Here is a 14,698-nt window from a genome sequence, read left to right on the forward strand (position 1 = left end):
TTGTTAAAACATAAAAAAGAGAGGAAAAAAAACATTAAGTTATGTCTTGTAATGGCATCAAAGAAGCCATTTTTTCAGTGACGTATTTGTTTTCAGTTCCTCTAACAAAAACAGCAAATTGAGCCATATCTATAGCATTGAAAACTTCATGTATCACCAAAGCAAAAGGTTTGAAAATAGCAACTTTACTCTCCAATTTTTTTTTCAATAGATTTTCCTCTTTCGTCAGTGTGCCTGGCTATATTCTGTTAAGACAACTGGTTTTAGAGAAATCTTTTTTTAATCAAGATAAGTTAAATGCTTTCTAAACATTGCTTAATAAACTTGCCATCAGTAGATGGCTTAGAGTTTTTTTCAATCACATTTGCTACCACATAACTAGCTTTTATAATAGAGTCTGTTTGAGTTGTAACTTTAAAAATATATATATGTATTTGATGACAGACTTTTTTCCTTTATTTTATCTTTACAACATTTTCTTTGAAATACATGGAATTTGGCAGCACATTCTAGCATATGTCTTTTCAGTTACAATCTTTGAAAACTGACATGACTCTCTTGGAAGTTAAGCATAGAGCCATTTATTTGGCTGGACACAAAAATACTCATCTATCCATTTTTTGTTGAACACTTCATCCATGATTTTTTCTTTTTTTGCAGTTCTGTTTTCTTTCAAGACTACATTACTGCTTTTCTGAAAGAGCAGTCAGGTTCTGGAATGGGCTGCTCAGGGAGGTGGTGGAATCACTGACGCTGGAGATGTTCAAGGAACATTTAGATGTTGTGTTGAGGGACATGGTTTCGTGAGAACTATTGGTGATAGGTGGATGGTTGGATTGGATGTTCTTGTAGATCTTTTCCAACCTTGGTGATTCTATGATTCTGTGATTAGGTAGGTTGAAATGCTGTTCATTGCAGGGGAGTTGGACTAGATGACCTTTAATGGTCCTTCCAACTCTAAGGATTCTGTGATTCTGTTCAATGATTCTATGAAATATTCTTGTCCATCACTATGTTTTACTCACCAAGTGGCACAAGTGCATTCTACATGTTATACATATGGGTTTGAATTCAACTGAGTGTGTATGGTGGACATGAGAGTTAGAGCTGCTTTGTACCCTCTCTGTGTCCCATTTTCAGCCCATACAGTGCTGATGGCACACCAATGTGTGGCTGTTGCTGAGCAATGGATGCATGCTTGAGGCCAGGCCGGGCCGGGCCACTTGGTGGGGAAGAGCTGCTGCCATGATGACGCAGAGCAGGGGGGAGCCGCAATATGGGCCTGGCCAGGCTGCATGCAGCACGTTGGCCACAGGTTGGATATGCCTACCCTAAACTCTGCCTGTCCTGGTAGCACAGAAAACCTCAGATTTTCCGCCAGCATCCTCCAAGGTTAGCTCAGGAGGAGCAATAATAAAGGACTGAAGGGAACCGGCTGACAGTAGGGCAGAGAGAAGCACCGGCTGCTTATGTCCTCTGAGGGCAGCCCAGCTGGCGGCTGCAGGGTGGTTATCAGCTTTGTGGCCATGTGATTACGGGACAGCAGCAGGAAATACCTGCTGTAATCTAGAAGGCTGGCAGTTGAGAGCAATGAAGAACAAAGGCCTACATGTGCTTGCAGATTAGAGGCTAATGGCAAGTCAATCACTGATGGAGCCTAACAAGGCAGCCCCACTGCTGGCCTTGCTACCAGTTCATTTCCAGGAGGTCCCAGCTGCAGCAAATCACTCAGTTCCCTTTCCCCATGACCCAGCCTTGTTCAGCTCATATTGGTGCACTTGGAAAAGCTGTTAGAAGGGAAATAGCTCATTGAAGGAGACTAGACTGTGTTTCAGTCTCCTGTGCATGGGTAGAGGCCACTCTCCTGCCTGGATCTGTAAGATGAGGACCGAAGATGGATACCAGCTTTTGAGCTGGAGGGCAGCGCTGGCTGAAGAACAAGGTGCATAGCTCAACCCTGAAGACGTTTCAGCTCAGAATGGGTTTCTCAACTACCTGAAATCAAAGCAGGGAGGAGATGTCTGTCAGGAGCTGAGCGAGCTGGCACAACATGAGTCCTCGTTTCCTTGCAGGCTGGGCTTGGTCATCCTTCCAGCAGTGTCCTAGTATCTCTTGTTTCTTCTCGGGAGGATCATAATCCTTTTTACTGCATTATAAGCAAAAACATTGTAAAGTCAGAGTGCCTTTATACTATTAAAACCTTCCCACCAGACAGCCTTGTGGTAGAAGGTTCGATGCATTAAATGTACTCAGCTTCCAAGAGTAATCTAGGGACAAACAGGCATAGCTGCCCTCAATGCTCCGAGAAGACAGATCTTTTCTGTTTACAAGTTGCCTATAAAGAAAACGGCAAATAACCTATTCCTTCTCTTTCTTTCCAGTGCAGTTGTAGGGATCTGAAACTGTTTGTGAACTTGGTGTTTCAGAAGGGCCAGAAGGCCAAAGGACTTGGTATTGAGATCTCCTGAGGTCCTTTTCCAACCTCAATTACCCCAGGGCCCTGTGATTTCATTATTCAGCTTTGTAAAAACAAATCAGGATAGACTTTCGCCAGAGCTGTGGATCTCTGCAGTTGTTCCTTCTGTCATAATTTTATCACAGGGGCTGCAGGCACAGAATGTCTTCGGATGGACAACTGATTCCTTACAGAGGAACTCCTTCTGTCAAAGATTTTTCTCTGATAGAAACAGACTCAACAAAATGTAGGTCCATGGTTCTTCTGGTGTCAGCAGAGGGAGAGATTGTAGGTAAGCTGGCCCAAATGAAGATCTGTGTCTCACGGTATGTCTTAGCAGCAGAAAGCTCAGTAAAGTCTGATCTGGTGTCCAATCTCAGCAGATCTCATGACTAGCTCAAGGAGAGGGGGAAGTGAGAACTACAGTGTCTGTGAACAGTGGCAGGAGGGACTATCCTGCCTTCATCCCTGGATGATCTCTTGACCACCAAACCCTGTATCATGGTTTTTTTTTCATGTTATTGAGGTGATGGTCTGTGTGACATGAGCATTACTCCAGGCAGTAGACAAAATGCTCTCTAAAAGTCCAGTCCTTGGAGGATCCTCATTCTGGGTTTATATAGTGCATGTTGCACTGTGGTATCAAGGCTTTAATTGCCTCTTACAACATTTGCTAGAGATTCAAAATTCTGTTATCATTTAAATGGCTACATACTACTGATTGGTCTCCTTTATGGATTTTCAAGTACATTTTAAAGGTTAAACAAGTAATTTTAATCGGTCCTGTGTGTTTTGATAACTGATAAGTATTGAACGTACAGCAGCACGTGGAAAGCAAGATTAATTATGTTCGCCCTCACATATTTGTATCGGGCACAGAGATGATGCTTTTTCCTGCTCCTTTCACTCTCCATCATCAAGCTACTGACAAATCTGAGCCACAGCTGCCTGGATGAAGTCCCAAGACCCACATCATATGGCTGCTAATTAAGAGAGTAGTAGCTACATCAAAGCCATGCTGCCCTCAGCTAAGAGCTGTTGGCTACTTAATCTACATGGCTTTCTTTTAGGCCTCCTGGCTAGAAACTGGAAATTTGTCTGTTGTGATTGTTCTCAAATTCTTATGTGGAGGTATAGAGAGCTTTCAGATTACAACTGATCATCCTCAGTGACTGTGCAAAAATTTTTATCAAAGAAACTGAACATTTTTTCCTATTTCCACAAATTGCAGTCACAGTCTAGGAGAGTGGTTTGAACTGAGATGCAATACTATCAGCCTCTGCAGTGAGAACTAAAACCAACTGCATCTCTTACTGAGAGTGGTGGTATACACAGGGATGGGAGGCAAGGCTGATCGTCATGGGCACTGAATAGATGAGATTGTTCAGCATAGAAAAAAAGAGGATTTAATGGGTTATGATAGAAGCTTGTGAAGTTGTCTAGGATGTGGAGAAACAGAACTTGTAAGAACTGTGGGGCATGTAATGAAATAGTTGATGAGTAGGTGTAAGTAGACAGATGTACTTTCTTTGTGCTTTTCCACTATATTTTTAGAACATGCTGTGAATAGGCACAATCAGCTTCAAGAAGGACTGGATTCATTCATAGAAGATGGGTCTGCCGTGAGTACTGAGCACTGTAGTCCAGCTCCAGCATCTGTCTGGTGAAATCCATGCATCCCTGACTGCTGGGAGCAGAGGCATAGCTGGGGGAAAGCCACTCCTGGCACACTGTTATGCACTTTTCCCTAAGCTGGTGTCCAAATGAGACTGAAGGGCTCCTTCTTCACATCTGAGACTGCCATCCTCAGCTCATCCAGCCATGGGCTAGGTCAGGAGACTGTGTGCCACAAGGTCACAGTAGTTGTTGGGAGACTTTTCATCTTCAGGCGGAGGGCAGAGAGCCTTTCAGACCCTTTCAGCCAGGGTGCGGCTCTCACACCAAAAAGAACTGAGAGCCCCTGGGTTTTGCAGCCCATTCAGACTGGATCCAGATCTGCCCAGTAATTTTTAATTTCCACAGCACGGTTTCTTAAGAAGATCTGGAGGGTGGAGGATTAAAACAATTTGCAGTTTACAGAAGCAGCTTTGTTTTGCTCTGCTCATGGGAACAAAGTTCGCGGTGCTATTTTTATGGTACCACCTTGCTTTTAAACTCTACGCTTTGTTAAACATGATAATGAGTTCAGTACTGTGTAGAGTATTCAGTGCCATGCAGAAAATAAAAGTATTTCCTGCTCACACTTCAAAAGAGCTGGTGTGGTAAAAGCTCTTTCAAGCTAAGGGCTGCTAGCCTAAACAGTGTGTATTCGGGGTTAGCCTGTCAAAAGCCCTATATTGTAAATGTAAATTTATCTTTGTAAGAATGACAAGCTCCTGTTCAAAGCAAAACATTATATGAAACAGTTCACCGAGGCAGTGTGTTTTACTATATTCCCCCTCTGGAACAGAGAGGAGTTTTGTGTTACATTAATCAGCTTCTGAGCCCCGAAGGTCACAATTATCTGGCCACTATTTTTCAGTATTAGTGATTTTAGTACATGATTAACTTTCATGTGTGCATCATTAAGATGAAGAATTGTTTTTGAAGTTTCAAATAGAGCAGCAGGTCTTAGCTGTAGTATTTGCCATACTTGCTCAGCTGCTATTAAAAGAGATGATTTATAGAAAATCCAGCTGTGAGTTTTCATTTCTTCAAGAGTGGGAGGCGGGACTAGAAGCCAACCTAAAACCAAGCAGAGCATTGATCAGAGTAGAAATGATGTAGAGCACAGCTCCACAGACAACAGCTAAGCCTGGTGGAAGTATTAGCTGGCAGAGATAAGGAGGCAGAAGCAGCGCTCATTGACAGAGGAGCCATCTGTCAGAAACTGAGAATCACATTTCGAGAACCCAGAAAATGAAGTACAGAAGGAAGTGATTTTGGTTCAAAGGTACAGTGAAGCCTAAGGATATCTATCTGCAGACAGTAAGTTTCTACACTGTGGCAGTAATGTTTGATACAGCAGCTAGTAGTGCTTGGAAGGGCTTTTCAGCTTTGAAAACAGATTTAAGTGTCTCCTTTATAAAATAGCTTGTGCTTAAAGTTCTTATTTATTTTTAAGATGTAAGTAAGCTTATCTGTTTGTGGTGGCTTCTTTAAAAATGTGTAAACTAACTTTAAAACTGCTGATGTCCATCAGTTGAGAGGCTGCTTTTATTTAGTAAGGTCATCTCCTGTCGAGGATAAGATTTGTTCATAACCTTTCTGAAAAGTATCGTAGAAGAAAGAGTGCTTTGGCCCCGGTTGTGAGGTGAAGAAGGGTAGGCAGAAGTATTCTTTCTGGAAAGGGGAAAGGAGTTCCCACCCAAATAGATCTGAACTAACTGGAACTGCGGCATATAAACACCCTGGGGCTATATTCTCCCCCTGCTTACACTGATGTAAGGCAAGTTTAAGTCTACTGCAGTTAATAAAATTACTTCTGATTTAATTAAGGATAGAATTTATTTGCACATTTCTTAATGATGAAAAAGCCCCATGGTTCTTTCCAAAGTGCATTTAGTGTTAACAGATTATTAAGGACTTGCTTTAAAATACTTCTATTATAAATGAATTGTAAACTCACATTGCGATGCATCTTTTTCATGTATTTGTATCCTTCATTGAAACAAGCATGAAAGCCAGCATAAGAGATTGTAAGCAATCCTATTATTTTTTGTTAGCAAGTTCTCAGATAAGGTTTGCACTGCTCGTTGTTTCGCGTTCTTTTCATTCAGTGGCTGTTTTTGGGGTGATATGCTTTAATCCCAAAGGGTCTGCGTGGCTCCAGAAGCGAGAAGACAGTGTTAGCTGTAACAGATAGTGTGAAAGTCCTGTACAAGACCCCAGGCTGTGCTTTTAGCAATGAAGCAGTCATCTTGCGAAGTGTACTGAAAAAAAATACTCCTGTTGCAGTGATTTTAATGTGCTTGTTGCTCCATGCTAAAAGCAGAAGCATTGGCTGTTGACTGAGGGGGGGGGGGGGGGGAAAAACCCGCTCACTATTATGGCCCAATATGGATGACAAAACACTGTAGCATGTGTGGGAAAATGGCTGCGGTCCAATGTCTGGAACCGTTTATCTTCTGGTAGAGTCTGGAAGATGACTGTTTTATGTATTTTACAGAAATCCCTGCTGATTGATTTCATTTACTTTAGGGGGAGGGGGCATGGTGACTGATGGTGGGGACAACTGGAAGAAAGAAAAAAACCGCGTGGATTCTTTGCATTATCCTGACATCCTGCTCTGGTTAGGGTTGCTGGCACCTTTAAAGGAGACTGGACCATTGTGGACAGCCCCATACTTCCCAATGCTTCTATTTCTTCTGCTCACAGTTAGAGTTTTGCTTCTTGTTTCTGGATCTCAGTGATTGAAAAGTTGCAGGCTGTGCTTACCACCGTCCCCTCCATTGGCATTGCCCTTTTCCTGACAGCATTGGGTACATTTGGGGAATTACTTTTAAAAGAAGAATGGACAGAACAGGTTTCTATAGCCTGACAGTAGTCCGACCAACAGTGGGCAGTGTTATTGAAGATGGAGGAAAAAGTCTGTGACCAAAACTGAGATTTCCTGTCAGTGGGGAAAAGTTTGTTTTCAGCATGCAGGGCTTGCTGAAAAAGCTAATCCCACTTTGGCACGTGACTTCTGCATGCTAGGATGATGACACAGTTTGTTGTTAAAATAAGCACAATTTTTCCTCTTTTTTCCTCTCTTTTTTTTTTTAATTAAGAGATAAAACTGAAGTATGCTGTACAGTTTTGTCTTTACCTTACTGCTGTTTTTCTGTGTGCTCTGTCTGCCTGTCAGCCAAGGTGTTTGCCTTCAACTCAATTAGTCTCACATCATGGCATGACAGTCACTGTGCTTCTTGTATGCCAGACATATCTACAGACATCTACTTTCATGCTGCAGGAAATTCATGCCAGTGTTTTAGTATAATGAAACAAGACAGGGAGGCAACGTTTACTGGTCAGTACACTGCTACTATATTGAAGACAAACAAAAATAGGAAGAAAATGGATTTTTCAGCATGCTGAGCTTCTCTGCTTTCATTGGTCACCAGGCAGTCTTGAGGTGTGCTCATTTTCTGTGTTTGTTTGATAGGGATATGCTTACAGATATTAGACTTTTCTTAATTGCTCACATGTTGACCTCTGATTTGTAATTTTTCAGGAATTTAGGTTCATCTTAATGTTTTCTACTTTGCTAGCTTTGTTATTTTTTTCTTTTCAATGGAAGTTTAGGTTGGATATCAGAAAAAAACTTCTTTACAGAAAGGGTTGTGAAGCACTGGAATAGGCTCCTGGGGAGGTGTTGAGTCACCATCCCTGGATGTGTTTAAAAAACACTTGGATGTGATGCTCAGGGACATGATTTAGCTGAGGGTTGTTAGAGTTAGGGTAGTATGGTTAGGTTGTGGTCAGACTCGATGATCTTTAAGGTCTTTTCCAACCTGAGCAATTCTGTGATTCTATGATCATAGAATCATGGAATGACTTGGGTTACAGGGGACACGTTTTGGTTATTCTCTTACAGAACATCTTTTTATTAGAAGCCTCCCAGAGGGCTAGCCATTTTTGGTCTTGATCAAATGCATTTGATTCTTTCCTGGTTTTGATAGATCTAATCAGGGGAGTCAGTTGTTGAGTGGTTGATAGCATGAGTTTGGGGTGAAACTACCAATCCTTTTCTTTTTGGTGTGCTCATGAGCTGTCCTATGATAGAGCAAATCTGGTGTTCCTGTGACTTCTTCAGATCTGCTGTTATCATGGAGTCCCCAGGGGAGAGCATCTTACTCAATGAGAAGAGACTTCATTGAGGTAGTGCTAGAAAATAGATCCAGTGTAAGCATGTGGTATATTCTTAATAGAACCCTATTAGATATCTCTTCTCTCTCTCAGCTCATTAACTAAGATTTTCCATTTTATCTGTTCACTTCCTGTTCCAGAGAAGCTGCATCTGACGTGAACTTACATCTTGCTTACTTCAATCATGCATTTGGCAGAAGGGAAAAAAAGCACGTGCAAACATGTTTTCTCATCCATTAGGAGTGCATTTGCCAAGTAGTTCAGATCCAGTTTGGGGACTGCCAGCCCTTGCCTTGTTCCTCTTCTGTAGAGGTTTGTAGAGCTGTGAGTCACAGTATGCGTTTAGGCCCAGACACATCTGCCTCCATGGTCTTTGCACTTCGATTAGTCAGCTCATTAAGTCTCTTCCTTACCTAGAAGCATCCTTCATGAGGCTGTACAAAGGTGCCTTCCTGAGTAGGTTGCTTACACTGTCATTGCACCCCATCTCGCTTTTTGGTAAATTTCATCCTTTGTGCTTTGCAGTGTAGTATATGACAAGCATAGCACAGGTTGTAGATCCAAGCTGTCTCTTGTTTTCTTATCAGGTGAAGCCAACGTATTGTTAAAAAAAAAAAAAGAAATCAGGTTTGTATTTTTTTAAAAGGAAGCTCTGCAGGCTGTGGAACATTATAAAATACTTCACTGAATGTCTGTGCAGGACATATGGCAACAGGAAGGCTGCTATGTACCACATGAAGTTGCAGAGTGAGCCAACTGGAGGTGATACATAAATGATTTACTTACTCATATATAACTCTAACCTAGAATCACAAATTTTTGCTGTCCCATAAAAATGATGACTTCGTGTGACTCTTGAAAGCCTTCAGCATTAAGTGGCATTAAGTTGATGGCTACTTTTTTTGTACCTTCAGTGAAGAAATATGCATAAATCAAGAAGGATTTCCTTGTAATGTACTCATAATCCTCACAAAGCAAAACTCCCACCTAAATCTAGCGATCAAGCGTGGTTTCTTGAACTCAGCAGAAAGGTCACCTCATGAAAAACATGGTGGTATAATAGTCAGGCCACCCAGACAATTGTTTTTGGCTAGGATATTGCTTTAATTAAGTGATTGTAAAGTTAAAATAATAATAGGATTCTTATTTAATCAGATAAAAGGCAGGGGAGCCTACATTTAACTCTGTTTCCATCCATGAACACATCCAGATGATCTAAGATCAGTCGCTGTTTGAAGAACATTTTTGCATGGAGCGACAGACAGGATGGGCTGAGGTTGAGGCCTGAATGTTCTGGGGTTTGTGTATTTAAATCAAATCCTTAGCATTGTTTTGTTCCTTAATTACCTCTGGTTTGGTGATTTATTGATGCCTTTGAAAGTAAGTAGACTCTGTAAAGGGTAATGATACTGTGTCACGTAAAAGCTTCTATTGAATCTGTGTAAATTATGCACAAAAGGAAAGGATTTACTGAGGGGACTTTAGTGGAGATGATTTTGCACATCAAGGTTAAAACAGAAGTAACTGTTAAGTTACTTACTTGCAAGTGACATTGAAGGTCATGTGAAAACGTTGGTTAGGGTTGTCTCAATTCTTGAAATCTACCTGAACAGCCAACAGTTCGGGCAGGAGGTGAATGAGAACCTAAAGTCTGAGGCTGGGACATCTTTCAAGAGCACTGCTGGGAGAAACAAAGCCTGAATTTACTGTTCTGTCTTCCATATTATGGTGACTTGGTTTGAGGGAATGGTTTAGTGAGCATGGTGGTGATGGGTTGATGGTTGGACTAAATTATCTTAGTGGTCTTTTCCAACTTTAATGATTCTATGACTTCAGGGAAAAATGGATTACTGTATGCTTTAGCATTTCAGCAGGCTCTGAACAGGGCTGAAAATTGGGAATTTCAGTCTTTTGCCAGCCATGAGCATAAATGAAAAAAAATTCTATTATTGTCATACTTGGCTTAGTTTCTGGGAAAGTTTTGGAGATTCTACCTTGGCTTGCGTTGATGGGTGATAACTGAGCATCCCATGCCCCACATGGCCACCTCCAGACTTTGCTATAGCTTCATGGGGTACCCTAGTTTCTCCAGTAGGCATTGTCCTCATGGCTTCCTACTGCCGTTGGCTGCTGAGGACCCCATAAAGCAGCTCTGCTTGTTTCCGGTAGCAGAACAGAGTGCTCTTTCTTCCCTCTCTCTCTCCTGTGTCCCAGCAGGGATACATAGGGTGGGAAAATGGGAAAATCTCTTGTTGAAGATGAGGGATATAGCAAATTGTCCAGGAGATATTTTTTCGTAACAGAGGTGCTTCCTTCCACCAGTGGCCTGTGACTTATTTAGGCTACCCTGTCATCCTGATTTGTTTCATAGGGTCATGTCCACAGATGACCAGGAGCCATTGGGATATGCAGGCACAACAGTGTGGACCTCTCTTGTGTTTCTGAAGCAATGAATTCAAAATATAGATGTATATTAATATTTAGTGCTTTGTACATTAAATCTCCATAGACCTGTAAAAACATGTCTAATTTATACATCCAAAGTAATAGAAGAGGTAATCACACATAATAGTCAGCCTTTTCATCACTTAACTCAGTGAGGAATGAAGACACTGTTTTGTTTGGACTGTAATTACTTATACATAGCTGAAAATGCCATCCCGGATTCCCAGTTCTTTGTGAAAACACCACAAGTTTGGCATTACAAGAGCATTTCAGGCAACTGCATAATGAGTTAACTTCATTTTTTAACCAAACTGGAGATTAAGAGTCTGTCTCACATCTCACCAAGATATCTTCACTGCAGTTTTTCAGTGACTTTAGATGATAAACTAAACTAGTTCATTTTAAAAATCTGTTTAAAAATTGTTATTCAGAAAATGGAGTCTTGAAAGCTCAATGCTGAAAACAAGCATTTGGGCAGACTTCTAAGACAGCAGTCAAATGCCCTCGTGGTTTATATTATTTATTTTTATTACTTTTGTATAGTCCACCTGAGCTTCAAGTCTGAATTCAGTAGACAGCTATAGCTCTGTCTTAATTCTTCAACCCTGCCTTTGATGGCATCCAAACAAGGAAAGTATCTGCCAGCTCTGTGTGGCTGAGTATAAAGATGGGTGAAACATGTGCAGTAATTTAGGGAGCCACGAGGAAGAATAATGACTATTGTCAATGATTTTTGCATCCAAGGACAAAAAGTTGTGAACATTGCTTGAAATTCTGGACTTTGTTTAAGTAGAACGGAAGAAGCTGCCTATATACCAAAAACCTACATTTGTACTAAGAAGCTCTGATAGGTAGGTTTGAAATAAGTTCCTGAACAATTCACATTAAATATATAATCAGAGATTAGAAGGGGCTGGATGGGTAGTCCACCTGTAGTCTCCATAGCATCTCACGCTGTGATGAATTCTGCTCAGCCCAGTAGGATTATAACAGTTATTGAATAAGGCAGCAGAGTTAAGCCTCCAGGTTAAACATTGATAGGAGAAGAATTGTAAGTCTTGTGCAAAAAGAATCCCTTCTTAATTTACAGTCTTCGTACTGAGAATTTGTCCTTTGAGATCTACATAACAGAATACATATAGAATCTTCAAATTCGAGCTTTTTAATATTGACAGTGCTCAGCACTGATATTCTAACGCTTTGGTAGAGTTTTTTTCCCTTCCAGTTTTCATTGTTTTAAGTCACTTTAGTAGAGAGGATTAATTTTCATTGAAAGCAATTTTTCCCTACATTTCCTTGTTTCCAGTAAGAAAAGAACAAGAACAAAGGCTACCAAACAAAATACAACTTGTCTAAAATCTCATAAAAGGTCTTACACAAGGATTTATCAAGCCTGGGAAAATATGTGCTAGTTTGTGAAAACATATTTTTCCTTGAAGTCACTGCAAGATTGCGAAAGTTCACATAACATATTGGTATGTGTATGTGTTTATGTAAGACGGACCTCTGTATTTCACTTTCTGATGTCAGCGTTCCCTTGACAACTGTATTTTATTGATTAATAGAATGTATATAATTTGTTTCTAGCTACATCATCCTACAAATTCATTTTCTTAGGGTGAAGTGCTTATGTTTTCTTATTCTCTGAATAAAATTATTCTTCTGGTATGAGAAATATTCTTTGGATCTTTCTGGAGGTGTTTCTGTGGCCATATGCAAAATCCAAGAAAGTTGTCAGATACATTCCTATAAAGAAAATTGTTATATTATATATTATCTTCTGATATGTGTATTTCTTACTAAAATTCTTTTACCATACATTTTGAACTAGAATCTTACTTGTAGCTTCACTGGTGAAGCAATTGGAGATTCTGTCCATATAAATCCTCTTATTTGTGCATTTCATCCAGAGATTTCAAATTCCCATTAGTAATACTTACTGGAATCTCTATGAACGAATTATTATTATGGAATTATTTTACATCTAGATAGGCAGAGAAATTGAAAGTTTGAAAGTTAGCTTCTGATCACAGTAAATCTTAAGTGGTACTGAGAATAGTTCCTGAAAAGCCAGAAACTTCTACTATTCTAATCCATTTTAGGTTTTTCAGGTTGAATAGTTAGGTTTTTGCTAATGACAGTAGCGTTTCAAGAACCCTTTGTCTCAACACAAATCCTATTGCTGTGATTGCCAAACATACTTATGCAGAGTTGTGATTCTGACCTGTAGACCTTTCATCTTCGTGTAAAAGGGGTACAAGTGAGTGCCACAAGCAGCAGGAAAGAGGGTAAGAAGGAGGGATACTGTGTTCAAGTTCAGATGGTGCTGTTGCCTGATTATGTGCACAGCCTGAGACATCTACATCGTTAGTTATATCAAATATCCTCTTACGTTGGGCTTTGCCCTTTTCCCCCCATGTTTATTTGTTTTGTGGTTCATAATTAGCACAGCAGCAGAGGGCAGCCAGGGTTCCCAGATGGAATCAGACAAGGGAGCAACAGGGGAAGAACTGGGAAGAATGAGAAAAGGGGGAGGAGAAGTACAAGTAGTGGATGAGAAAGTAATGGAAGTTTAGCCAGATGTTGATGTAAAAGCTGTCTTTTTTATGTGGAGCTGAAAGTGTAGCCATTCCTGCAATCCTAATATTAACAATTTACAAATTATAACAGTGACTGTATTGTATATGACACACAGAGTGTAAATGATGGGAATGGGTTGTCAACACACGTAGGAAAACAAGTCTGAAAATCTCTAGCACTTTCTTTAAATTTAATTGTTCCCAACAATTAAATATCCCATTGGTTACTATCCAAATATTTATCTTCAGTTAAATTGAAAGAAGTCTGCAGTCAGAGAAAACCCACGCTCTTCTGTTCTGTGTCTTAAAGATTAAATTATGTTCTACCTTTGAAAAAGCTCTTGGTTTCTGGTTCTATTCTGTCTTGTTTTTGCGGATAACTTTAAGAAAAAGAAAGGGAAGAGAGTCTGCCACTGATGGCAAGCAGGGACAAAAGCACTATTACTAGACTGTGGTTTTGAAAGCTGTTTACCGCACTAAGAGACCATAATGTCAAATCATGTTTTTAATCTTTCGGATAAAAATGTTCAACAACAAGCCTTCCTAGCAACAAGACTCCACCTAACACAGAGCCTCATTTTCTTGCAGGGGTCCTGCAGTTTTACGTGAATTTTCTGGGCCAATCTGTGGCAGCAACAACACTAATTTATTCCAGATGAAAGTCAGGCCCACTACAATTAGCAATACCACGGTATTTGTCTGAAAAATCCAGAAACACTGGTATTTGCTAGAGAGGCATTGTATCTTGTGGAGAACCCGATCCATTTAATTCAAGCACTTAGGTACATGGTGTTGAACAGATGATCAGAATACTTGATGTAGCTGCTTAAATGCAATCCAGGGAGAGAGGTATTTGCTTGCTGAAGACCTACAGAGGGAGACCCATTCCTTATGTCCATCCATCCACCCACTCGAGTATGATTCAGTGTGCCTCGGATAAGTAAATACCTCTTCCATTGGGAATATAGAGGAACAATAGGAAATAAATGCTGGCGTCTCCATGCAGTTGGGATCCATTTAGTCATTTGAAGATGGATGTGACTTATCTTCCTCTTGCATAATAACCCAAGAATTGGAGCACTCACCCTGCAGGGAGGAGGTCTTGGGCTCTGTTCTTGAGTAGACTGAGCTCACGTCTTCCACATTTAAGACAGAGGAACTTAGTTCCTGCCTTCTCAGGATGACCATTCGTAAGTCTCCATGCTTTTATTTCTTATTCTTTCATTTTGTGTCTGTCTGTGAAGACTGTAAACTCTGTAAGGCACCAGTTTGTTTGTCACTGAATGTCTGAGCAGCACTGACTTCGCTAAGGCTCCGGTTTGGGCTGAGGTTTGTAATGAAATATAAGTAATAGCAATGATTGTGTGTATTTCTCTCTTCACATCACAGA

The 14,698-nt window shown here is 40.5% G+C and overlaps 1 protein-coding gene across 1 annotated transcript in view; it reads right to left on the reverse strand.

Annotated features, from left to right (window-relative positions):
• KL (klotho) overlaps positions 1-14,698 on the reverse strand; it is a 59,851-nt gene that overhangs the window by 44,596 nt on the left and 557 nt on the right. The window contains exon 2 of the mRNA XM_031552119.1: positions 2,071-2,146. Coding sequence (XP_031407979.1) covers positions 2,071-2,146 — 76 coding nt within the window. The remainder of the gene's footprint in view (positions 1-2,070; positions 2,147-14,698) is intronic.

The sequence above is a fragment of the Meleagris gallopavo genome, chromosome 1 (assembly GCF_000146605.3).
Source record: "Meleagris gallopavo isolate NT-WF06-2002-E0010 breed Aviagen turkey brand Nicholas breeding stock chromosome 1, Turkey_5.1, whole genome shotgun sequence".
Classification (NCBI taxonomy): Eukaryota; Metazoa; Chordata; class Aves; order Galliformes; family Phasianidae; genus Meleagris; species Meleagris gallopavo.